The 27,974-nt window shown below is 38.0% G+C and overlaps 3 protein-coding genes across 3 annotated transcripts in view; 2 read left to right on the top strand and 1 right to left on the bottom strand.

The window, feature by feature from the left end:
- The first annotated feature begins 221 nt into the window (after positions 1-221).
- LOC105831989 lies at positions 222-5,227 on the top strand. Its single transcript, XM_012672545.3, has 3 exons — positions 222-444; positions 2,536-2,723; positions 3,040-5,227. Exons 1-3 carry the CDS (start codon positions 425-427, stop codon positions 3,198-3,200), a joined length of 369 nt encoding a protein of 122 aa, XP_012527999.1. The 5' UTR covers positions 222-424; the 3' UTR covers positions 3,201-5,227.
- Positions 5,228-6,489: 1,262 nt separating this feature from the next.
- Positions 6,490-8,234, top strand: LOC105831983 (COMM domain-containing protein 10). Its single transcript, XM_012672534.3, has 3 exons — positions 6,490-6,668; positions 6,935-7,298; positions 7,863-8,234. The coding sequence occupies exons 1-3, from the start codon at positions 6,640-6,642 to the stop codon at positions 8,061-8,063; spliced, it is 594 nt and encodes a 197-aa protein (XP_012527988.1). The 5' UTR covers positions 6,490-6,639; the 3' UTR covers positions 8,064-8,234.
- Positions 8,235-8,324: 90 nt separating this feature from the next.
- Positions 8,325-27,974, bottom strand: part of LOC105831990 — a 34,917-nt gene continuing 15,267 nt past the window's right edge. The window contains exons 3-11 of the mRNA XM_012672547.3: positions 21,104-21,418; positions 20,435-20,659; positions 19,202-19,510; positions 18,438-18,737; positions 16,812-17,117; positions 15,816-16,118; positions 9,694-9,850; positions 9,459-9,619; positions 8,325-9,380 (exon numbers count right to left, since the gene is read on the bottom strand). Of these exons, the coding sequence (XP_012528001.1) occupies positions 9,055-9,380; positions 9,459-9,619; positions 9,694-9,850; positions 15,816-16,118; positions 16,812-17,117; positions 18,438-18,737; positions 19,202-19,510; positions 20,435-20,659; positions 21,104-21,418 (2,402 nt within the window). The 3' untranslated portion in view covers positions 8,325-9,054. The remainder of the gene's footprint in view (positions 9,381-9,458; positions 9,620-9,693; positions 9,851-15,815; positions 16,119-16,811; positions 17,118-18,437; positions 18,738-19,201; positions 19,511-20,434; positions 20,660-21,103; positions 21,419-27,974) is intronic.

Here is a 27,974-nt window from a genome sequence, read left to right as displayed (position 1 = left end):
TCCGGCTGATCGTATCGATGGCTTTCCATCGATTTTTTTTTTTTTACACAGTCTCTGCCTCACGCCTCGCGTTATTCACTCGTTTCCAACGGAGCGTTTCCCCTTGTGGACTCGAGCGCGGCGCGCGCGCGTGTGTGTCGCGACGCGAGCGGCGCGCCATCTATAAACGAGCGGGAAAGAAAAGCGTTTGAAGGCCGCCGCCGGCCCGCCGGCCGGGCCGGAGTCGCTCGGGTCTCGGGCGAATCAGTGCGCGTTTCCCTCTGCCATTTGCGCGTCGGTACGCGGCAGCGGTGTTACCGGAATCTCTCGACGTGTGCTTACCGGTGCGTAGAAGACGCGTAACCGTCGTGTCGGTTGAGGTGCCGTGTTCACGAGTTCGTGTGCAGTAACGTACGTGGATTTCTCACGATCAAAATCGATCGGTATGGCGGACACGGAGGTCAAGTAAGTATATATATGCGTCCGACGGTGCGTAAATACGCGGTGAGCGGGTATCGATTCGACGGCGGAAAAATCGCGCGTACGGCGTCGGTTCTCTCCTCTCTCTCTCTCTCTCTCTCTCTCGTTCGCGCGCGCCGATCTCGAAACGATCTCTCCGTCCGTCGACGACGACGGTGACGTCGTCAACGTCCGTATCCTCGTCGCCCTTGCGCCGATCGCTTTCGAATTATCGCCGAGACAACGGGAAAGGTTGACGAGCACGATGATGGAGCGGAGGTGAAGGGGCGACGTGCGGTGCGCGCCGGGGGGGAACGAATAAGCGAGCGATGCCCCTCTCCTTTCTCTCTATCTCTCGCGACAATGCTCTTGGGCCGATTCGCGGTACGCTTAACGATCGCTGAAAATTACCTGCCCTTGCTGCCGCGCGCGCAACGCGACCCGACCGACCCGACGCGTGCTCTACTTGCGGCGGTTTCATGGCGGCGTCATTGTCGTCGTCGTCGTCGTCGCCGACGCCGTCGCCTCCCGTCCCGCGCCGGATCCTCTCTCGTGCTCTCTCCTCCTCCGCATATCCCCGCGGCCGTCCGCCCGCACACGATCGAAGACGAGCGCATCGCCGTCGATCGGCGATGATGGCGGCGGCCTCGTGTTCCTTTTGTCCCTCGACCACTTCGCTCGTTTGTTTACGTCGCCTATGTATACGTGAATGTGCGCGCGCGCACGTACGAGCATGCTCGTACGTACACATTCATCCACGCACACACATTCATACGACACGCAACGCACGCGTCGCTTTTCGCGGGAACCACCCTCGCCATGCTCGAAGAAGACGAGTGAATAGATATATGCGAGGACGATCTTCCCTTTTCGTCTCGGCTCTCCTCCTCACGTGACTTTCTCTCCCTCGCTCGCTCCCGAGGACGAGAGAAATCGTCGTCCCTTCTTCCTACTCCGTCCCGCGCGGCCTGAAAGCGGTCGACGACGTGCGTATCGATCTGCCGGCTCGCGGCGTCGATTAGACGTAGCCGGCGATGACGACGATTCCGTCCCGGCGCTTCTTCCCACCTCCACGGGAGGTAGATACCTTCGAAACCGGTACAATCTCTCCCTCCGACATGATAGACGCGCGCGCGAAGGAGACGTGCACGTCTATATTTATCTTCCGATCGGTTTTCAATTATATACCGGTTTCGATCCCCCGTCGCTCTCCCGACGACAAGGAGGTAACGGGCATCCTTCGCGCGTTCCCCTCGCACGCGCGAGATACGATGTCGAAAGCGTGCGAGAGGACGCGCGCGCGCGCGCGCGCGCATATCCGTGCGTTACGTATTACATGCCGCGTTTACGACCGCGAGCGTCCAACGATTCGCCACGCTGAAGCTATCGTCGGTGTGGCGATCGCGACGAGCGTTGCGATGGTGGTAGTAACAGCGATGGCGGCGGTCGGCGACGCGAGGGGGCGATCCCGCGGGTAGAGGGGTCTCGCGGGGAGGATATAATATTAAACTCGCTAGATGCCGCCACCGTTAGCGGCGTCCTATCTCTGTTTCTCTCGGCTTGTCGTGCCGTCCTTGTTGCCAGCCAGCAATGTGAAACGACAGCAAATACCGAAGCCGAAGCGCAACGCGCCAGCAACGGCCTGCCGATTTTAAAACGGGAAATGTTATATCGCGCGAATCCACGGTTCTTTTTATCGCGGTTTCGGCATGACTCTCTCGCATTATAAAAATAATACATTTTCTCTAAGTTGGAGTTAATCTCGTACTATCCATTTTTTGAAACTAATAATTCGTTTACTAGATTATACATGATTAATTATTACTTACATATTTATTGCGAGCCACCTTTTGTATCGGTATTATACAAACAAGTTACAGTTATGAATTACACATGTGATAATTTAAGAAATAAATATTTTAATTGTTAACAAAATTATTTCGATTATAAATTGTATCTTGATAATTAGTCTTTCAATATAATCGTCAGATTTACAAAACAAAAAATTAGTTATGCTTATAATCTATGATATCCATAAAACATTTAATAGTTAGGTTAGTATAAAATTGAATACTATATCTGCATTGTAATTTTTAGGGAAACAAAAGTCACTACTCCTCAGAAGAAGGTAGTGGAAGAGGAGAAGGTGGTGCAGGAGGAAATTGACGAGGATTCGAAAGCATCCGAAAATGGAGACACTAAGGAAACCAAAGAGAATGGCTCGAGCGAGGAGAAGGAGGTTGATGAAAAAGAAGTGGAATCAACGGAAAATGGAGACTCGACAGGTACGTTGTTATCAAAAAAACAAAAATCAACATTTTATGACTGAGGATTATGGATTCTATTTGATGTAATAATCTTACATGCATGCTCCATGATCTGGCAAAGGTATGATGGTTTGTCACTGGTATTTGAGAGGTGGCGATTAATTGAAAATCTGATGTTCTGAGTTTAAATCTAGATTTTGGATATAGAAAACAGACGCACAACTTTCTATGCCACCATCGATTACCACGATTTGTCAATTTTATCTGTGTTTAAAGAAAAAAAAAAGGGAGAAACTCACAATGTGGCAATACATGTATTTTTCTGCGATTTCAGATGCTCCAGCTGACAGTTGCTGCGTAAAGAGGAAATCAACGGCCGCGGCTGATGCAGCGGAGGATGCACAGGACGGCGCGAGTCCCGAGAAAAAGTCGAGACTCGAGGAGAAGTGCGCTGAGGCCGAGAATAACGGCGATGCCGAAGAGGCCACGGCCTAATATTCTCTCATGTTTATTATTGACAGACAGACCTAATCTATAGATGCAATTGTAACTACCGAGTGTGAAGCCAGGGCAGATTGTCTGTGCATTTTCAAAGAGGTGGCGAGCATAAAAGAAAAAAAAAGAAGAAAAAAAAAACAGAAAAAGGAACATTTTGACGTTTATTGCATTAAGAACTTTCTGTGTTCAGGATGATTGTGTGTGTCTCCCATATAGTATTTCTTGCAATTGTTAATTGGCAATAGCAACACGAGTCCGATATTTTTGATAAAATATCGTGATGATTACGTTTAATGTAATGTAAAGCATAAACAAACCGTGTTCTCTGTACTGGCATCCACGTGCATACATATTATATATTCACTTAGCATTAGAATTCTAAGGTAAGGAAGTATAACGTTTAGAAATAATATATTTCTAATTCATCAGAATAAAATGACGGTGCGGTGTCTTAAAAAAAGGGTACATTTGTGCAACATAATATTTCCACCTACTTGCTAGTCCTCATTGTTTCCGACGCACGGACACACTGTATCTTATACCTATAGACACATACACACCTTGGACTACACATCGGAGATAGAATACGGATATTTTTCTGCGAATCAAAATACATTCCCGAAAAAAAAAATAGATTGACTTGTAACATTTATGACTGTTCGCCGACGAGAAACTTCAGAGAGAGCGCCATTTCTACAGTTTAACATTAAATATGCGTTTTTCATATTTTATTTATGTAAACTATTTTTTTGCAGAAAGCAAAAAACCAGAATGCTTATCTAAACTTTAGGTAAATTGTGACGCGTTGAGCTTTACTAACACATACCTTGTGTATATGAGTAATTTTTTTTTTTTCAAGAAAACACTTGAAAAAAGCAATGTTTAATAATGAAAAAATTTATTATGATTTCATGTCCAACGATTATGTAGAACTGGTCGTGATTTTTAAAAAATTGAAATATATGAAATATATGAAATATTTTTTTTGTTTTAATTGCACGTGGCACAGTATATATAGACTGCTTTCCTTTTATGGAACACACTTTTGACACAAGTCGACACACGTAACTTTCCATTCAAAATTTAATACAATCTCGGTTGACACATTTCAACTCTGTTTAAGACAGTGTATTTTTGACCGAAGACCGTATCTGTTCCCAATATTTCGATAGAATCTATTGGTTTGTCTTTTTCGCTACACTGCTGCACTGATGCAATAGGGTAAAGTAAGACAAATATATTTTTTCTTATTCTAACTTATTGCACTAGTGCAGCGAAACAGAACAGGCCTTATGAGTATGTACTTGCGTACATTAAAATTTGAATTGTGTAGTAAAAAGTTACAGTGTTAAGTATTAAGTACTTTGTAATCAAATAACGATTTATATTTTACATTAAAGCTTATAACTTATTGAAACATTTATAAAATATAAGAACCTCGTTTGAGAAGTTTTATCTTGTAAAAATATTGTATACATTGCGTATATCGCGTTTTTTTTAATTGTGGTAAACTGTGTCGATTTGTGTCTTTTTAAAAGGAAAGCAGCCATAATTTATCGTACCTCGGTTTTCACATGTTGTACCTATGTAGGTATAGAAACGCTGAGTGGAAAAAATTGTTTGGAATTTTTGATGTATAAAACGAGAGTATAACAGTCACTTGAAAAAAAACTGCAGTTGACACAGAGCCAAAAGATTACTATTTTGAAATTAATTTCATTCGATGTAATTAATTCAAGTTTACTAATTATTTTGAATTTTATTCAAATTATATATGATTGTCAGATGTAAGTTTCTCAAAGATCATCGTTTCTCTTAGTTTGTAATGCGTTAGTTTAAAAGAAAAGCGCCAATATCTTATATTTTGGTGACAATATGACAATAGTTCGTATAATTTTTCATGTCATTATTTTGCTTCGTACATAATATAACTGTCGATCAGTGAGGGTAATAACATGTATGTTTAAGATTTAAAATGGTAAAATGTGTTCAACAGCTAATACAAATAAAGATGGTTCTCTATATTCTTTCTTTTTTAATGAATTCACTGTAGTTTAAGTTAATTCTCAGTCTCCTTAGAAAGTTAGTAACTATACAAATTATATTCCTGTTGGTTTCACTACAATTACAAAGACGTGAAATAGAAATCTTATACAATGTTAAAAAAAATTTTGCTCTTAATCCTTTTATTCTCCCCCCCCCCCTCTCTCTTTCTTACAATATTTAATAAAACTATAAATCTCTTTGTAATATAAATATATAAAATATTTTAAATATAGTTTTTATAAATACATTTGCATTTAATAACTAAAATAATCAAATTTTGTTTTTTTTTTCTATTTTGATTATTATCAATTTTATTTTAAACGCAGAAAGTATAACAAGTGTAACTGCAGAAAGAATAGAACTTATGTTTAGTAAAACGTTTATAGCAGTTCGCTAGCAGATTCAAATACAGAATATTGCGACAGATTGGCATCAACTGCATCCGCATTAAAGCTCGTTTTCTGTCAGAATAACTGACATAATCTGACAGCAGGCTGCCAGTAGAATCTGTCATTTCGTAATCATTTCATTTATGTAATTACGAAATAGCAGGTTTTTTCTGGTTTCTCTACAGTCCATCATTACATTTCTATTAAAAGATTCTGTTGTTCTGCTATAAAATTTATGGCAAACACTAAAATTCGTTTTTAACAAATTTAATTTAAGATAATTACAATTCTTAATCTGTTAAGAATCAGCATAAATTACGAAACTCTGAAATAACTGCAATAACAAGTAAATTTTTTTTTCTATTATCAAAAAATGCTATTCGTAATCAGCAATATTATTTCTCATATGGTTTTAGTTTTTTTGTAAAATAAGTTTAAAATAAGAATGTACTTATTTCTGTCACAATGTAAGTTAATTTTAATCTCGGTTTAACTTTTTTGCCCTATAGAAATTAGAAAATGACAAAAAATAAGTTTAAACCGAGATTAAAAATTAATTTACATTGGTAGAAATGGCATTGGTAAATCTCGTACACGAATCCAGTAAGGTGCATTTGACATTTCCATACATTACAAATTTTTAAGAGCTAAAGTGCATAATTCGGCTTTATGTGTACGTTCTAAAAGATATAAGATGAGATAAGTAAAAAAATTTCGTAAAGATATTATTTTTTTCGAGAAAATCAGGATTATTACGTCTGCACTATATCGAGTGCAGAACTTGCGTCCAGTATCTTTCCAGGTTAAGATATAAGCATCTATATCATACATGATCTATGGTCAAGGTATGTTTAGTGTTTAGTGAAAGAGAAATGTCGAAAATTTGTAACGTTATATGCATCAATTTTTCAAAGTTATTTTTTCGAAAGGACGGAGTTATGACATAATAATTAAAATACTGTAAGAAAAGTGATATTTAAGAATTTCGTTTCACACATAAAATGGCGACCTGGATCAACATAACTTCAAAGTATGCTTGTAAAATATTGTACACATTTTTATGTGGGTTTATGGTTAATTTTAGAGTAAGAAATAATTTCAGTAAAACCAACTTATTAAGTTTTAACAAATATTCTATTATTTTAACAAATATTCTATTATTATTATTTTTATGCTGTTCCATTTTTTCTCAAAGATAATTTTTTAATGTTTTTGACAGATTAAACATAAATTGTCATTATATATCATATGCATATCAGCAACATGCAATCTTTAACTGTACTTTTATTTCAATAGACTGGAGCAAGGTTTAAGGATAGTAACCAGAGTGGATAATAGCAAATTCCGACTTCTTGTCAATCGTATATGCCGGACTCTGCAGTCGAGCGTAGACACAAAGGTGTTCAATGAGGAGGAAGAGGAAAAGCTGCTAGTTTCCTTAGATCTGACGAAAGATGAATTGGCTCTTCTACTGGATACCGTTACATCTACCTATACGCAGGCTGCATGTAGCACAGTCAAACCATCTGTCATGGAAGCAGTCATGAAAGACAGTTTTAAATTAGATGAAGAAAAGATATCCATCTTTACAAATGCCTGGATGACTTATGGAAAAGGCATTGTAGAGAACCTTAGACAACAATCTATTTTTCCTACTCAGGTATTTTGATGTGGTTATAGATGTAAGAAAGACATTGAATGAATTGTAAAATTAATAATGATCTATAGTATTATATATTCTGTATTGATTATGGTAGTTGAAAAAGGGATGAACTATATCTCTATGTTGACTGAAAAATGATATTTTTAATATTTATCATTTGGAATAAATATCATTACAAGCATTTGTATTTGAATTTACAAAATATTTCTCTTGAAAAGTAAGGGGATCCCACTTTGAACCTTAACTGAAAGGATGTTTTCACCTATAAATAAATTCTTTGCAGTTTTCACGAGATACTCATTTAATATTAATAATACTAAATTGTACCAATTTTATGTGAAATTATATTTCTGTTTTTGTTGTAAGATTATATTTTAAGACCAAATAATAACTGGCCCATATATGAAAAAGGCAAACTGTATAAAATTCACAATAAATTAATATTAATCATAAGCTATTGCTCGATGATAAAAACTGTCAATTTTCTTTTATTTAATGTTATATATACATGCAAATTACTATTTATCTATTAAACACAAATATTTATCTTTTATTTGACAGGTGAAAGATATCAACTGGTGCCTAAATGTGCAATCATCGTCGTCTACAATTTCTAAAGATGCACGACCTGTAGCATTACTCCAACTTGGTCTGACTGGTGATAAGACATCTACGTTAACAGTGGAATTTGATAAAAAGCAATTGACAGAGCTTTATTATAATTTAGAGAAAATTCAATCTCAGCTAGATTTTCTTAAATAATAGGATTAATGTAAATATTATATACATATATTCTTTATTTACTTGAGCACCTAATAATTATAATTTATTGTATAAAAATATTTTTCAAAGCTTTTTTATATGTGATTATAACATCAACAAGTGTTATTTCTAACTCTATATATTTTTTAAATAAATTAAAGTTAGAAATAATTTTAAATTTATTTATTAGTATGCATGCGTGCACATACGCACGCATGCGTTTTTTCACTAATTTAATATTGATCTTTTTTTGTGGCGCAATGAAAATAAATATTTGATCAGTTCTATATGATGAAGCAAAAATGCCACTTTAAAATAAATATGCATTTTTATTTTCTTGTTAAATATTTATAAAAATTATCACGCGTATTTCAACAAAATGAGTTTAAAATCATTATTTCTTTCATGTTTAAATCGAACATTACTACTCATATTTTATTACGTAATATTCCATTTTATTTTAATATTTCATAAACATTTAATTTTTCTTTATATTTTTATTATTACAAAAGCTTTAGCCATTTTGTTTATTTAAAAAATGCAAGGATTTTAATGTTTTCTTAAATTGTAAAACTTTTTGATACAGAATATTAATTGGCAACATTTTCAAATCAGATTATAAAATCGTATTAATTTTCAACAATCAAATGGGAGTATATGACCTTTACATTATATGCATTATAACTTTTTTGAAAGAAGAAGCATGTACATCTGCTTTCGGGGCAAATAGTCTTTTGGCTTCATTTCTTTTACTGTTTTCATATAATTATTGGCTTATATGTTAATTATAAATTATATGCTAATTATGCAGTATAAATTGTGGGAATACATAATCGTATTGTGCTAATTATATATATTGTACAATTATATTTATATAAATTTATTACGATTGTTAAGGAGGTTGTATACACATAAAAAATATCGACGTGTGTGTACAATTTTTATAAAATGTCCTTTTGTTTCTCTAATCAAGACGTTGATAACTACTTTGTTATAATCCAACATTTTCATATTTTTTGGACGGTATTTTTTGAGTCTTCTTCACACACGGACTTCTGTTAGGTAGAACGCTCTCGAGACTCGATGCGTGACTGCTGTCTTCAACGAATTGAAAATTGACTTTCCCCTGATTCTCGGTATACTTTTCGCCGCATGATCGTGCAGTCTGCTTCCTTTTGCTGGCAGGTAAAGTTTCCAAGACCTCGGGTGTCTTACAGATAAAAATTCGCGCCTTACACACCACTAGCACCACGACTATTATCATCAGGAATAGGACCACGGCCGTCAAGGTTCCCACGATCCATCCTATTTTATCATCTGTAATACAAGACGTGTAAAATTATCTTTTAGGCTGCGAAAAGAATGTGCAAGATATATTAAGATGCTAACAAAGACCTGCTAAAGTGTTCAGCAGAACGAGTGTCGCGCTTCCTATTTCGATGTCGGTGTTGTCACTGTGGACGGTAAATCTGCAAGTCCACTGTCCTAGATCGGAATGATCCGGTTTGAAGATCAGCTTGCATATGCCGGTGGTATAATCCATTTGCACGCTGTGCCTGCATCGCGATATGAGAGAAGTGTGTTACGCAGATACACAATGAAAAGGATAATAAATAGCGAAAAGTATTACCTCGCTTTTTTTGAAAGTTGCCTGCTAGAGTTCTGATATACGTGAACTTTTGGCCCGTGGATCCAGTGGCATTTGGCCTTCGTTGACATAGCCCCGGCTCTACACGCAAGAGTGACCATTTTGTAAGGCGCAGCCCAAACTGCGATAGTGACAGGCTCTAAAAGTGATCGATATCTCTTGAAATGGATTTTCTTTTAATCCTGATAGCCTCAAGAGAATCTATTGAAATCCACGATTCACTAAAAATATTTATCAAAAATATATATATGCATTGTTAAATATAAAATATTATCTTGCTTATCACTATGTTAACAAGCAATTTCGAATATATTTAACATTGAAAATATTTAACTTATGATTGATACGTTTTCGCTAAATAAATTTATAGACTTCTAAGTCTAATGATGACTTCTAAGTTTTTTAAAACATAATGATTTTTTTTGAAGATTTCTAAGTTTTTTAAAACATATTGATTAATGTCTTCTAATTGCATTATTTCTTCATTTTTGTTAAAACTGCAAATTTGCATTTTTAACATGGATTTCTCTTGAGACCATTAGGAAAGCTCTTTTTAAATTTTTCATCCCACTCACCAAAAACTGCGGTACAGATTATCCAAACGAATGAATCACCTTGACCAACCACCACTTGTTTGTGCATCGATGGCTTTTGTGGCTTGATAAATGCTTGAATCGTTAGATTGTGCAGCGCTGATTTCGCGTGCATTAATGAAACTAGAGAAGTCTCAGTAGAAAAATATTTCAAACGCCATACACTTGCCAGACATTTTTAGGTATTTTAATTGAATTATTTCTTGATACTTTTGTGCATAGAATAACGAAATAAATCAGTTTGGTATATAGAAAATACATTGCTTTTCAAAAAATATGTAACATATTGCAAATAACATAATTTTTTTCTCTCTGAAACGTTTTTCCAAATCTTCCACATTTTTCGAGATATTTAGCTTACTATAATGTTTGAAAGTTTTCACTTTGTATAATTCCTTCATAAACTTCTTGCAAACATGTGTTTCCAAATTAGCGTTTGTAATATTTTTCCATTGATATCTTTGATTAATTATTGCTATTTGCATTGTGCATCAGCTTAAAATTGTGGCAGATTGCCTCAGACTCGGAGAGGGCTCCTCCGGTTTCAGCTGTAACGTTAGTTAGTAACCGGGATGATGGAAATGAGAAGATCATTATGACGTTTTCACATTACTATTTATTTAGACGAAAAAGAAAAAACAGTTTACAGCAACTCAGAGACTCAAAACGCGCACGATAACGCGCGAATACCTCGCGGTGCTTAACGATACTTAATGGCACATGAAGATTCATACGTTCAACGAGTGAATCGCTATTCTGATTTGATCGCGTGCATATTTCGTCATCTTAATTTAATAAAGCGCCAACGTGTAAAATATAATATCGGTATATTCGCTACCGATCTGATAATTAAATTGCCTTGATCTAATTACGCCAGTTTTAGATCAAGACTTCAAATTGAATGTGTTTAAAACTCCACAAAGTAAATTAAAGTTTGCGATTCAGTAAGAAGTTTATAATTAGCTAAGGTACTCTAAACTTAAAACATGCACCGTGACGCCTTTGCACAATCAATCAGCTGAGTGAACGTTACTCGCGAACATGAATTTTCTGAACGCTAAAAACGCTAAAAATTGCCTACTTAGTACTAAATGCACTAGCGGCTAGTCATAAGTAATAATTATGGATCGTACGTATAACGGATGTATATGAAAATCGACCACGAATAAAGCAATAAGCGGGATGAAAAATAGAACCGCGAACTTGAAAGATGATGACTTTCTATAATAAATAATATGAAATGTAGGGAAATGCAGCCAGTGATATCAGAGATGCTTGTGTAGATTTGTCATTTAATACTCGTTTAGATAACTTTTTATTAAATTGTAACTTATTTACCGATCTTACTATTTTATATATACAAAATATATGCATTTCGAAAAGAGCATGTGGAGCATTTTAAATCTTTGTGTCTTCAATTATTGGAAAATAAAATAAGAAAGTAATATAAGTAAACTAGATAAAATAAGAAAGCAATCGCTATTCTGTTGTAAATTTATTATTGTAAAAATATAATTAAAATCCAGAAAAAGAAATTATTAAATTTAAAATTTAGACGGAAAATTAGTTATCAGATTTTTTAAATTATTCTATATGTAAATTTGTAGACATGACGTAGGGCACTATGTGTATTTTCTTTTCTCCAAACGATTGCGTAGATTATCGATTACGCGCTTCATTTAGCTGCAGTGTTTATTAACTAAATGCAAAATCTCATTTGAGCGCAGTCTCGCCGTTAAGAATATAAATAGGAAAATATAAATGGCATTGCTAATAATGAATATTTATAATAAAAAGTATAATTCAATGTATCGATCGAGAATGAACGCAAAATAAGAAACTTGATAAGCTTTTCATTTTCAACTTATCTTTTAATGACTATTTTAAATTTTCAAAACGACTATTTCAACATTTCTTTTATTATATCTATTACATTAATCACTGCAATAATATAATTTATTTAATTCTCTTTGTTTCATATTATATTATTATTATAAATTTTTTCTTCTATTACATTGTTATGATTTATTATGTTATTGTGTTACGATTTATTATTACTGATTGAAAAAATTGCGTTACGACGTGAAAGTAAATTCCAATTTTATCCGAAAGTAAATCTGTATGTGCTTAATTTTTTAATTGAAATGCTCTTTAACACACAGCCATATAATTAGGCGTGAGAAAGCTAATTTGGCGATATGCACTGCGAAATAATGGCGTGGATGAATGGCATGGATAAATTACCGTGGAAAGAATCGCAATTAATTACGACTCATGTGTAAAGCCTCCTAAATCACTGAGGGTAACAAGAAAAGCTGACAGGATTGTTAATTTGTGGTTTACTAGACGGCGCACAACGAACCGATAAATCTCACAGTTTATCGGACAATCGTGACTGATGAACGGTAATGGGCACTACCGTTTTTTGATAATGCAAAACGATCTAACACTAGTAAATGCAGATGCACGACAACGTAATTAAATAAAAAATGGTTACCGCACGTCATGATAAAACAAAGAGTCATGACGCATTTGAAAGATAATTTCGTGATTTTTATGTGCATGAAATAAAGAAAATGTACTTGAATTGTCTCTATGAACGTAATAAAAAAGTACGTTTGTTTTTCACGTTCTGTCCAACAGAGTTTAACGCAATTTACTTTTTCTAGGATTATACATATATTTTTTGTATATATGAATACTATTAAATAATTAAATTGGCTTTCTGAATTATGATATAGTTGTGTTCTGATTTATTTTCTATTGAAATCTCTTAAAATCAAAATGCAATTTTTCTCATCGAATGCAAGGATTTTTAGAAAAAATCTCGAATACTCGAAAATTAGCACTTTTCGAGATTTTTACGTGTGTAGTCCTAGAGTCAAGAAATACGAACAATCTAAAAGGATTTAAATATAAATTTTTTTTTCTTCAGAATTTAAATATCAATTCTTTTCTCATTCTGGCTAAATTAATTAATAATTTATTATACACGTCGAAATTAATGCTTCTAAACTTTATCACGCTGTTATGTATACTCCACTTAATGAGATATAATACTGTCCGAGACAGAACGCGAAAATTGCTATATCTTATTGTTAGACGTCATAAAGGATTCGGCTATCCTTCCAACGATCGCCGCACGCCAAAGCAGGCGACAGAGCTTAAACAACGAAACGGCCGCAACATGTGATGTCTGTTATGGATATACAATAAAATCGAATTATTTCTCTAGCACACACGTGGACGGTCGGACGAGCCGGACGGTGTCCAGCAGCACTCACAGACATTTGCGCTTGCACATCTAATCTAATGACGTGAAGCTTCATCAACATGCAAATCCGTCACCTTCTACCCACAACTGTCCTCAGGACATTCGAGGATCCACGATCGATCGGATTGCACTGTAGTCGTAAATTCCTCGCAGTGCCGTTGTCGAGCATGAATCCTCGCCACTTGGAGGATACACACAGAAATCAGACGATGAGTTTATCTTTCGATTGAATGACTGGGTAGCCGTAACGAGGGCTGAGTTATCGTTGTGTACCAACTTTGCAAATATTGAGACTGACATTTCTCCGACGAGAGACATCGAATTATTTAAAAAGTAAACGGACAGAATGCTTATTCAAACTAAAATTACATTCCTTGTAATTTTAAATTACATGCGAAATTTTATGTAAAATCTGACGTCATTGTCAAAGATGAAAATTATAATAGAATTATTTGTAAGAAAATCAATTTCTTGAGATGAAAATTTTGATAAGAATTTTTCCCAGAATTTTTATGTAAACATTTTTCAGAAGTATTGAAAAAAATCTATATCTTTTCTCAGAATATTTTATACATGTAAATTCAAAAATATTCTAAGATTTATATTTAAAAATCTGATAAATTTTCTAGAGTTATAAAATTATATAGATTATTTAGGTTCTGTGAAATTCTAAAATTTATATAAAAATTCTGAAAAATTTTATAAAAGTTTTCTCAGAATTTTTCAAAATTTCTATGTAACTTTCAAAAATGTTCTCACATTTCTTATGCAAAATACTTAGAATGTTTCAGAATTTACATACATGTAAAATTTGGAAAGACATAGATTTTTTTTTAAGTATTTCTGAAAAGTGTTTTAATTATCAAAAAATTCTGAGAAAAAATTTCACCAGGGAAGATGTACTAATTTCTTGACAACTTACTAATTTCGTTCAACAATTTCGTTTTCCGATTATTAGCTCGCTACAACATGAGGCTGTCCAAATGATGCTCGTGCCGAAGAAGCCTCGTCTACCGCAGATTGCAAAGACGTGCGTCAGGATCTATGGCCTACACTTATGTACACGCATATGCCGCGGCGCGGAAATGTTCACCGTTCAACTCGCCCCGATGCACTCGCGATCGCGGTCGGTTGCGACAGTTGCCGCGACGAGGCCACGGATCCTGAAACGTATATAATACATGTGTCCTACGATTTTGTTTATTAATCGCTCGAATTGCGGAGACGCGACTCTAGCCAGGCTTTGGACGTATATTTCATGAAACTCGACAGAAGACGCAAGAATTAAAGATTCGACGTGAAAAAAAAAGAGACATAGCAAGGATAACAACTTGAAGAGATTAACGAAAATTTCACGTCGCTTTAATATCTGTGAAATTATTATGTTGTCGTGAAACATTTCCCATTACGTGACATGGTTGCCTGTCAATTTGAGTTTCATGAAATAAAACGTCTGACTGGTGCAATCGAAGGAACAAAGTTCTTCCACACGCGAGAGGTCCTTTTACACGTGACGGCCGCATATGCGTGGTCCTTACGTGTGCTTCTTGCACGCGAGATCCTTCTCATCACGCGAGGCACTCCGGGAAAATTTATTGTCGTCTAATGCGACCTCTTGGGCACAATACAAATTCAATGATAAAGCCGTCTTCGGTGATGGACTTTATGAACTTTTTACGCACTCGTGTAGCGTGTCATCGATTCAGTCCGTCTTTCTGTTGGACATGAAAGTAATCGCAAGAAATCAAAATCTCATTTTGACTGTTAATAGGTCAAGATCTCCATTCATCGACGTGTGGAATGTCATTACATGTACTACAATAATCGACTGTAAATTAAAAAGGAGGATCTAGATACTAAAGATGCGTGGAATGCGACAACATTTATTACGATAATTGAATACTGTAAATTAAAAAGGAGGATCTAAATACTAAAGATGGGACAAAGAGTTGGCGTTCGCTTCAAAGAAGAAAGACTCGCAATCTAGAAGGGCCCGTAGTCAGACAAGAAAGAAAAGACACGCTTGGTCGTAGTGACACATAAGTCACTAGTCTCGAGTCCTCTGTGCCCTCCCAGGCATTTAGATCGTTTGCAATTTACGGTATTCAATAGCGATTTACGGCGCATAATTAAGCCCAGGCCGAGAATCGCGCGACGATCGATTAATGGTGCTTCCACCCTTCACCGTAGCGGTGGAGAAGCGGCACTAGACCGACTGTCTTAGGTCTCGATGATACCTGGCTCGAGGAGGCTCAGCTTCGCGGGCGGCGCATCCGTGTAATTCTGCCGTCCGTGTTTCTTAGCGCCGCAGGTCCACAGGCCCTCCTGCTCGGAGAGTGCGTGGCTCAGGCGGACGCTGCAGTCGCGGGCCTCGTTTCCGGCCGCCGGGAACTGCTTCACCACCACGGTGGTGTTGGAGTTGACTGGGGTGAGCGACCACCGGCACTGCTCCACCACCGAGGATGTCACGCAGCGCAGCAGAACGCTGCCTCCGGAGGAGATTTGGATATCCTGCGACAGCTCCGAGAACTTCACTTCATCTGGAAAGAGATATTGGTGGCACATTAGAATCGAAATAAAAATCAAAAGACTCAAGAGGAGAGAAGATTACCCTGTTAAATTCGCAATGTCAAGTCCTATTTGGGTTTATTTTTAAGTCACTTTTGTGTCTCTCTCCCTCACACACACACAGTTATCTACTACAATAGAATTAAGCAGGTCTCAAGAAATTCGTTAAATTTAACTCACTCAATTTAGCTTATTGTTTATCATAGACTTAGGATGTGGATCTCGTAAACAACATAGATTTAGGATAGTCCATGTTGTTTACCAGAGCATGTATTAACAGCACTGCTTACTTTAGAACTAAAATCCTTTAACTAGAAATGAATGATATGTCTTATAATATTTATAGGTCTTAAAAATCTTATAATATTTAATATATTGTACAAAAAATGTTTTACTAAGTTTCTAAAAATTTAGCTAAATACAGATTCTAAAGTTTTATTGGATCTTTAAAATAATTATGTTAAACGCTGAAACTGATTGCTAGAATACCAAAACATTTTGCAACATTTCTCATTATGCTTCATAATTATTGCATGCTACATTTTAATTAATAATCAAACAAAATTATTTTCACATTTGAATCTATCTAAGTTTTTAGATATTTCAGCAAAAATTTCCGCGTATATAAAAAAATAAAGTGATTATTAAGAAGTCTTCTGCTTTACCTTGCTCGTAGATGGTGAGTTTCGCGGACGGTGACGTCAGAACGGTATTGAGCGACGCGATGGAAACCTGACAACTCCAGTGACCCTGCTTCTCCGCGTATACGTGAGGAAGGGTGAGCGAGCAGTCGCGACCAAGATCACCTTTGCTCGGGAATTCATTCAGGACGACCTCCGAATCGCTGCCGTGCAGCGGCTTCCAGATCCACACGCATTTTTCCACGCGGCTGCTGGTGATGCACTTTAGCGTGGCCTCCGTGCCTACCGGCACCGCCGTATCGGTCGGCACTTCGACGAAGCTCACCTTAGCTGGAATCAGCCGTCGCGTTGAGAAAAATTCGCAATTAGACGCGGAAATGTTTCGATAACTTCGTGAGGATTCTACTTCGATGAAAATATGTAGAAACTGCGATACATACGAAAGAACGGTTTTGCTAAAGTTTAGCACAGATCTGAAAAGAATTTTGTTAAATCTTAAAACAATTATGTTGGACGTTCAAACTAATTACTAGAATGTCAAAACTTTTTGCAACATCCGTCATTATTATTTTGATGGCCCAACAAAATTAATTTCAGATCTCTATCTAACTAAATTTTTAGATATTTTAGTAAAATTATTCGTTCCGTGCAGTTTTAAAATATTCTTAATGACTCTGTGTTATATAATTTTTAAAAATTATTACATTCAATTTTAAACAATATTAAAGCTGAAAAAAGTTTGGAATCAGACAGGAGTTTAGAAATATCAGCTTTTCCTTTGAAATTAATCATATTATGATAACAAATAAAGTTTTAATCGGAGATATCAGGTAATATTATATACTTACGTATTTCGTAAAATTTTCAATTTTGATTCTTAATAATTTTTCACTTTTGATCAAGAAAGCGCTCTTCCGGGAAGAAGATTAAATGGAATCGAATTTAATTAGCCATTGCTCTATACGACTGCAATTTGCGATTGCATTCCTATTAGTTCTCGTCCACTATAAAGTGCTACATAAATTAAGCACGAAATGCGAGAGAAAAGTGAAATGTACGGAGAGAAAGTGCAGTCAAATTATACGAAATCGAATTACATTGAATTCCAACATCGATGACTTAAAAAGTATTAAATTCTTATATGCTTCTTATTTCCCATTAATCGTAATTAGATTGTGATTAAAACTTAAGATTCTATATAAGTCTCTACATTTTAATCTGCGATTATGTAGAAAGGCAATGTACGAGTGCACGTATTTGAGACAGGCGTTGTTATCGAACGACACCTCAAAATTTCTTAACGCCGTTTTAATGATTAACACAATTAAGCGAAGAAGAATTTTTCTTCTTCGCTTCTTCGCTATTTTTCGATCGAGGCGGATGTTGGCGTCTAATAATTGCATAAACTTATTATTAAAAGTATATAATTTTTTTAAACCGTTCTAGTGCTTTCCTCCGTGCGAGCAATCAATTTTCACACCACCGTACGCCAAGACGTCGATCCGTTCGTAATTGCGCGACACATTACCGTAATTGCATGAGTATTCTTTCGCGCGGCGCTCGCGTAATTGCACGGCGATCGTACGCTCAATAACAACCGCGTGACTGTAGGGTTTGGACAATATTTATTTCTTAATTAACGTCGCGTACCTGTAGGCAGGAGGCTGACAGTCGCCGCGGGCGCCGTGTGCAGGATACCGTCGGGCGTCAAGCGCACCCCGCAGGTCCACAGACCCTCCTCCTCGTACAGTATGTTCTTGAACCGCATGGAACAGTCGTGTTCGGCGTCCTTGTTTGGGCTGAACTTCTTCACCAGCAGCGGTTCCTTGCTCGAGTTCGACGCCCTCCACGACCACTCGCACTGTACCACCGGCTTGTTCGCCAGGCACCGTAGGAAGACCGATTCGCCGGCCGCAACCTGCACGCCGCGCGACAACTGCACGAACTCGACTATAAAAGGGAAACGAAAGCTCTTCGAGGGTTTTTTTTAAATCGGGGAACCGCTCGCGCGAGATCGCTCGGTGTCACTGTTACGCAAGGTAAACGTGGCATTGAAATATTTTTTTTTTTTCAATGCTCAACAATTATTACGAAATGATCATCATGGGTGATTCATCTTAAATACATGCCGGAGACATCACTGAGGGATGACTCTTAATATTGCATTACTCGAAGACGTCATGTTTAACTTTTCAAAATATAAGAGAACACCTAGCTTTAGAATAATCGTTAAAATATATACGTTATTAAATATTAAAATATTAATTATAAAATATAAAAATACAATTTTTTCTCGAGCTGCATCATCAATTATTGAATTTATGCAATTTTTTAAAAAAGTGGAATCAAACAATTAATGTAAACTGTACAAAAAAAAAAAAAAAAATACACGGGGAAATGTACAAGACAGATACCTTCTGATATGAGAAAACGAACGGGGGTCGCCTGGGTGAACGAGGAATTCGGGTCTACTCGCGCACCGCAGGTCCAGTAGCCTTCCTGCTCCGGCAGAACGTTCTTGAACTTGATACTGCATTCCGTGCTGTCATTACCAAAGGCTGGAAACGATTTCACGTCGAGGTTCCAGGGTTGCGACTGGTTCAGCTGCCGCCAGGACCACTGGCATTCGCGCACCGGCGACTTCGTCTGGCACATTATCTGCGCCGAGGATCCCGCCGGCACTTCAACGACATTCTCGTACTTCGCGAACGTGATGAGAATGCCTGAAACGTCCGAATGCACTAGTTGCACCTCGACGATATGTATCTCTTACGTAATGCGACGCTCTTGAAAACGGAGGGAAAGTCGATTGGGAAGATCAACGCGCGAAAAAAGAAATTGGAAATAAAAACTCACACGTTAGAAACCATTACTTATCTCGCTCGCCTTCTTTCTTATTCCCTTTTTTTATGAAACCTTGTACGCTCGGCACTTTCATTTTCATTTAATTAATTCGAAATCGACTTTTTCTGAGGGAAAAAATGTACAATGTTTATACGCTTCATATTGCATGATTCATTCACGATAATTATCAAAGTGAATCAAATTCATATGGAAACAGTGTTTCCTCGCTTGTCTTTCACTTTTTGAATGACTCATTCGGGTTGTTATCGCGAAACTGAATATAATATATACAGAGGAGGAAAAAAATTAAGCATTGCTGACAATTTTACTACTAACTTTAAATCGGATAATTAAAGCAAAGTATAATGTATAATGATATTTTACGTTACAAAGTTCTTAACAATTAAAAATATTATGTCGACACAATTGATGAAGACAAATAGTGTGTTTTATCACCAAGAATTCGAGGTCGTGCAAAAGCAACTGCGTAAATACAACGTGCTTATTAACCACGCTCGCGTAATTAAAATTGTAATCGAAGAACGGGACTGCTATTCAAGCAGCTTTTCTCTGTGTAGAATAACAGATAACATCGTAGGCTAATTTAAAGGATAGACGGTTTCATTTGAATTTTCGAGCGACTCAAATTCCACGAATATTCCGAATTCAAAGTCCAATTAATATAACACCAAAAGAAAGTGAAAAAAGTCTAAGTTCTGAAAGGAATAAATATTATCTATTGATATCTGAAAGTATGAAATAAATTTTGAAATCGATGATATTAACACGAGTGAACGTCCTACCGTGATTAGCATTGACGATGCTGAGCTTGGCAGGCTCGGTGCTGGTGAAAGGATCGCTCGTCGAGGCTCTCGCCGCGCAGGTCCAGTATCCTGTCTGCTCGTGCTTGGTGCTGGAGAATCTCACGGAGCAATCGTTGCTGTTGTTCCCGAACGCGGGAAACTGTCGCACGGGCAGCGGGTGAGTCGTGGGAGTTGCCGTGGTCGCGATCGTTGGGATCGCCGTGGCTGAAATCAAATCGAGAAGTTCGAGCGAACGGCGCACGGCGATGAATATTCAGCCCACGATTACAGAATTATGATTCCCGCGATATTCGGCATTGAAGGATAATAAGGCTGATCATCTATAAGAGTAACTATGTTAGATTAGGAGAAAGCTATGAAAAAGAAATACTCATATGAAAGAATTTAAAAAATAAGCTCGATTAACCGCTATGAAGTTTTTAGGATTACGTTTCAAAACTAGAAAAATCTTAAACTTTAAGAGGGAGATACAACTGTATATGTCGCAAATTGGAGTAACGTTGCTTTAATGAACCGTTGCTTGCGAAACCGTCAGCTTTTTTACAACTCGGATTTACATGATTGCGATTTTCACAATGAGTGAGAAATTGAATCGCGTCGCGGAGGAGGAATAGTCGCGGGAGGCGCAATGGCGAACGTCGCGCTTACTCGTAGAAACCGACGGGCTTTCACCGACGTCCGGAAGCGGGAGGTGAACCGGCGGGAGCGGCTGCCAGGACCACTGGCACTCGGCCACAGGATTGGCGGTCCGGCATGCCAAGAGCACGGACGAGCCCAGTTCCGTTTCCGTGTGCTCCGGGATGTCGACGAACACCACGGCGATCGGCGACGGCTTCGTCCCCGGCATTATGTCGTCCATGGAGTGACCCTCCGCTTCGGAGGAGACGGCCATCGGCTCCGAGGCATTTCCGATATCCTCTACTATCGTAGTCGTGTCAACAGTGTCGTTGGCAACGGGAACACCTGAATTGACGAGCAAAAAGAAGGCACTAAATTTAAATTTGTGACTTCAATCGAGATATTTGTATTCGCGATAAGAAGCAATTTGTAAAGATTCGCGTTATGTTATCTAGTTTAATAAGATCAACGTAGCTTATAAGAGAGAACGAGAATTGAAAGGAAAAAAAAATTCATTCCGAGGATCTAAGGAAAAAAAAACATCGACGCCTTTCCCGATAACAGTAGGCGTTTCTAGTCTCGTGAAAGTGACGGATAAAAAGATCATTGGTCATTAAATGTGTTAATGGAGCAAAGGCCGGGTCTCCTGCGTGAAAAATCGAAAGCGCGGACCTGACGTCGCGTCGACGACGCGAGAACGCGAAGACGTCTCCAGCGCGTTGAGGAACAAATATGTGGGACACGTCGGGCAGGAAGCTACGGGCAGTCACGTAGACAATCGTTTTGCGTCGCGCGTCTGTCACCATGCGCAGATAGAATCAGGGTCGGATCGATAGATCGACTCGGGAATCGTTCGTACGTGCCTCCGAAAGCAGAGCCGGCTTTATTTCCGTATTTGCGTGACTATTTGCGGAACTGATGAAACTTCAACGTTGTGCAAGTATCGCTGACGCAGGCACTGTGTCTATTGCGCAGGCAGGCGCGGCTGCTCGTAGACATGTGTTTACGTGTAATATCACGTGAATTAAATTGATCACAATTGTAATGACAAAGAGAGGTTTGGCGTGGCCGGGTCCGAGCCGCGAACGTGAAGTATAGATCGATTTAGAGCACAGTAGAGAGGCGAATGTGGCGTTAGGTATTATACACCTTGTAAGTAGCTCCGTTATTAGATAAGGAATTCTGGTGATTGTTTGTGGAATTTGTTTAGCAGCCCATAGTTTATGCATTATCATTAATGTGCAACAGCCTGCATTTGTTACAAGGCATTCTTATTATAAAATAAATGAATTTTTAACTTTTAACATTGTTAAATTCTGATAAAATACAGCAATTAGTAATTCAATTACTAATACTCTTAATTAATCGTAAATTTGTAAAGATAATAAATCTGTAAGTAAGGGAGACGGATGATATTTTGAACTGTTTCCCAAACACTTTCAATTGATTTAAATTGCTAAGATTTTTGGAGGGCTTCTCGAAACTAACGAGCTTCTAACGATAAAGAAGAAAGAGCGTCCCTGTGGCCGAATGCACGCTTTCTACATATAGCGAGTACGATAGCGCGTGCACAATAACAAGTGCCCGAAGTTCTCTGGTCCTTGGTAGTGTCGCGTAACGTCCGGTTAAAAGCCAACGCTGTCCTCAAGACGAGAGCGGAGTCGCTGGTCGCTGACACTGGAAGGTCGTTTCCACTTTACATTGACACACTGATCGTCGGCGCACGGTTTTATAGCGCTACGTGCCGTACCGATCTGATTAGACCTGATCGAAACCCCCGCGTCGGATTCCTCTGTCGCAATCGGTCGTTGCACCAATTTCGTAACCGTCGTAATTCCGTGCAATGTTACGTCTTGATCGGAGTCGGCGGGCGCAATGAAAATTCGCAAGTAGCTCGAGATACTTTAAAACTATTATTCTAAGCGTCATTGTACGTCACAATTTTTTTAATGCAAGACACAAGATGGAAACGGAGTTTATTTGTGATAAAAAAAATTTATACAGCACACTAGGAAAAATGTTTTGCATTAGCGAGCAAAGCTCTGGTTGATATGTAATTAATAAAATAATACCGTTATGTTAGTTACAAAATTTTACCATCTTAAAACATTTTAATTAGATATTCAAACTTTTTAATTAACACAACGATACTGTTTCATTAGTCATATATTGTATCAACTAAATTTTGCTTAACATGTCTCTCAGGTTCTTATAAATTTATGATTTCTAATCAGTGTCCTTCAACTTAGCATCCTTACACCTTCGGTTTCATGTTATTACTACGCTCGTCAAGTACACAATCATTCTTCACGAATCCAATTCAAATTAATTCCTAATTTTTTTTTAATCGAGACGCGCTTCCCACCTCGCCTCGGCATTCTTCAGTGGCATTCAACTTTCACGCTCGCTTTATAGAACACGATTTAGCTATTGCGCAGAGCTGATCAGGAATTTTCGGCCCGAGGAAGCGTGATCTCGCCGAGTTATTGCTAACTTTCCTACGCTTTCTTTGACATGAAATATGCGCGTTTCAGTACGAAATTAAACTTAAATGTTGATTGAAACGTTGATCACGTTTGACCTCTTTGAACGACCGATTTTTTTTTTTTTTTTTTTTTTTTAAAGAGTAGATTCCAGGGAACGCGACTAATAACGCTGGATTTAATTCCGAGACTATTATAAGTAATAAATAATGAAATAAAAAGATCAGCTAAATAAAATCAATCGATCTGGCAAAAAGAAAAGAATCCGAGAATGTCATAATAAATACATAATTTTATAATTAAAAATGCAAGTGACCTACTCCACAATATATTTTTCACTACAAAGGAAAAATCTTTTTTAACGTAACTTTCGATTTCTCCCTAAGAGATGTTAATTTTCTTGCAGACAATATTCCTTCCAAAATTAACAATTCAAATACTTGTGCCATGCGGAAGATCGTTAAGGCGAATGCAAATCGTCAGTTAATATGAGTCAGAATTGCGCGTGCCTTAAGTAGTTATCTATGCGTGAATTATCTTTTCTGATATTGTTTGATGCGGCTATTTAACTATGCGATAATTATGAAAATTATTAATCATTACCACGGATGCACAGTAGCATTAACATAGACGTAACTAACACGCGTTTATTTCTTTATGATAATAAAAAATGGCGTAATACTCAAGATCTTTTATGATAAGCGATTGTTACAGGATATAAATTTAAATTTAAAAAACTGTGTTACGCGTGCGAAATACCGTTATTTTACGTTAGTATCTTTATAATTGCGGCAAATCATTAAAAAAAAAAACGTCTATTGCTTAAGTTGAAAAATTATTTGTGTAATGATTGTGTAATGATGTTAGCAACAACAACTGGAACAAAACTAAAATTTGTACCGATAGTCGAAAGGGATTTTTTTTTAGCTTTCCCTTCTAACAACATCTTAACGTCTCGTTATTGGAAATCCAATTGCATTACAGATTATGCATCAAAATAAATGCACCTTTTTGAGGAGGCCTTCGACTGGTTTAACTATAAATGAAATTATTTGAGGAATTCTACTCGTCAAACTTCCTGGAAGTTTCGAAAAGCGTTCATAGTCCAGACTCGAGATCTCACTCGATTCGGAGATTTATTTGAATTCTTCGAACGGCCGAACTACATAAATTGGCTGTTTACTTTTTACGGGGAAGTGGAAAAATCTTTGACGTCATCACTCTCGCTCTGACTCGAACAGGATTTAATTGGCTGTTACAGAAATTCTCAGTTATTATGCCATGCTGATTATACGCGTAAACTAAAATAATAATGAGTAATACATTTAAAATATCCTGTTTATAGCGTATCGAGATAATTTTCTATATGCAAAATGAGATCTACACTTTTATGTTAAATCTCTCAACATTTGAAGGATACCCTCCTTCTGATTTCGTCGATTCATAATTCTCGCAGTGCCTAGATGGACTTTCGATTCAGTTTCTCTTCTCTGTAATCAATCCCGGAAATGCGCGCGATCGCATCCCTCTGGCTTCCTGTCGATGAATCGACTCACTGCGAATATTAATCGATCGCACCGTCATCGGTCAGACTCGGCGATCTATCGCCGTCGGATTCTTTTCCGCTCACGGGATCATTTTCGCCAGTCGCGTTTGCACGCTACTTCTTCACTTGTTATCCAGTCGAACATACATATGCGCGAATTTAAATCACGGACATTAACGGTCGTAAATCATCCTGTGATCGATAACCGATGGAGATTCCGTAGAATTCTTAAGACGAGCTTTTCTCTCCTTTCCGTTTTCTCTATACCGCTGTTTATTTTCTTTGTTACATTCATTATGCTTTCATGATTAATTTCAACTTATATGATAATAAGTTGAATATTAAATCGTGTGAACAAGAAATGAGAGAAAAGATAATAAGTTTTTCAAAGTATCGTTATTAAATTTGACAATTAAATCAATTTAAATATCATTTCTAGCTTTAGTTTACATTTTTAATCCGACAACCATATCGGCAGTTTCCGGTACTAAGCATTTATATTTAATAATTGATACATAAAAATATAATTAAAAGATTTACTTTGAATGAGAAATGGCACTTCCCTTTTTTATAGTTTACATTTAACGTGATTCTTATTTTTCTACTTTGACACAGTCTGCCTGAAAATTTTGATTGTTCTTGAGCTTAATTGACGTAATCTAATTAATTCTTTTAAATATCGCGATATTAATATTATTATTACACTTTTTACACGTGTAATTCTGCTATCGGCACTTTGCTGGTTTCTGTATTTCCTGGCGGCACTTGCGGCAGGATAGTAATTAACCGATACGTCTACTCGCTTCTCTTTCTCTCTGTCCTCCCTCTCCGTCTTTCTTCTCACGCACGGCTGACTTCGCGTCGAGGTATGTGCACGTCCGTTTTTTTTTTTATATTTGCACGACGGTGACGACGTCAACGCCTTGAAACCTGAGAATTCCGTAAACGGCGAGACGCACACGCCGCCTGACGAGCGCGGGAGCCGAGCGGATCGTGTCAAGGATATGCAGGAATGTGCATCCTTCGTCCGCAGGAGTCCGGCTATGTTATCTTATGTTAATCGCGCGCGGTGCATTTTCGAGGAGATTATCACTACGGAATATCGGACTTCTGCGATTCCGCGTTACTCCTTCACTTTACGCGTGCCCCTTCACCTTCTCTTTCCTTTTTTTTCTTTTTTTCATCGACGATTACCTAACGCCCACGAGAAGAGGAAGTTACCTTCTCCGTCCTCCATCGACGCAACCGTAATCCATTCCGTCCCGGCGATTTGAATGCACCTCCGCGACGTATGGTACATTAAAGCGCGAAGAATTAAGGATGAAACGCCGTGCGCTTTGAAAAAACCGCCGTCAATGCCGGCTATTCAATTGGCATTTTAACAATTCGAGCGCGTTAGAGTCGCATGAATAAGAAAATAATTTATGTGTCACTGTATCTCATGTAAATTATGCAGCTCGCCGCCGCACTTAGTATCGCTGACAGCAAAGGATCGGCGAGGATCGGCTCAATGAGGTTTGATCTACTGACACGTGACGTTCAGCTAATCTCGACGCTCACCACTTACGCGTACTCCCGACGAGCATCCAGGTTACGCAGGTTGCACAAGCCTCTCGCATTTGGCCACTGGATGATCGCAGGCAGATTGCGAGTCGCGCGAACCACGATTTACCACACTGTCCCGCAACGTCTAATTTTTTTTTTCCCCGCACAAACGTCGCGCGCGCGGTACGAATCGCCGTTGCGCGCTGTTCCGCTTGACGGAGTGTTCACTTTTGTAGTTTCCGCTGCGCAGTCACTTTAAATTCTATCCTCACGTGTGTCTTTAGTCGATGCCGAACCGAATCGGCTCGATTTTTCGCGTGCCTCCCGACGCTGCCTGTACTTCGCATAAAAATGCGAGCCGACACTCGAGAAAGAAGTAGTTAACTTGTCACTAAATTTTTCAACTTTATTAAATTCCTTTAGTTATTTGTGTATTTTTGTATTATTATGTATTTAAAAAAAATTATTTACGTATTTTAATTAAATACTCGAACTCTAATTCAAATATTTATGTATTTAATTGAAAAAATGAATAGTAATACCGCGTTTGAATTGATTGTCATTTTAATAATCATGATGCTAACAAGCGTTTACTCCTTTTCTTGCGAAAAATAACATCTTAGGGATCGAAGCTGGAATCTCCTGACTCTCCAGAACGGTTGTCTTAAACACTGAGGTATATTAAATAAATTTTATTACATATATTATTATCTTTGCTATCTCTGAGATTACGCTTCATGAATACAGTTTCTACTATACACGTACGATATCATCGGGAGATATATATTATTATCTTTGTCATCTCTGAGATTACGTGCGCTTCGTGAGTACAAGTTTTACTATACGCGTACGATATCATCGGGAGAGACGGGGAGAAATCGCGCCGATCGCGTGGAATGATAATCGCAGCCTATTCTTTCGCGAGTTTCGGCACGGCGGGCTCTCTTGTGTCGCTCCTTTTTCCTCCTTCTTCTTCTCGTAAAACACGCAACATGCCGTTGTCTCGGCGCAGCGCGCTGCTGGCCCCGAAAGAAACTGGTTCTCCCTCGGGGAGGGTGGTTAAACCCGGTGCAATGCGTGCATTTAGTGAAACATCGCGCTGGAATGCAAACACGTGTGTGGTAGGGGGCAGGCAAGGGTTGGCAGATGTGCCTGCATGCATGGGAGCCGTCCGGCAGGCGGGGTGATGGCGGGAGGGCAAAGAAGAGAACTGCGCGCGCCGGAATTCGTACGAATTCCTCACCGCCCCCGGCGGCGGGATGTATTTTATGTACGACGTGGCGTGATGCACCGGCCGACCTATAAGGATCACCTGGGATATCCCGAT

The sequence above is a fragment of the Monomorium pharaonis genome, chromosome 4 (assembly GCF_013373865.1).
Source record: "Monomorium pharaonis isolate MP-MQ-018 chromosome 4, ASM1337386v2, whole genome shotgun sequence".
Taxonomy (NCBI): domain Eukaryota; kingdom Metazoa; phylum Arthropoda; class Insecta; order Hymenoptera; family Formicidae; genus Monomorium; species Monomorium pharaonis.
Note: the sequence above shows the minus strand (reverse complement) of the source record. Positions and strands in the feature narration are given on the sequence as shown.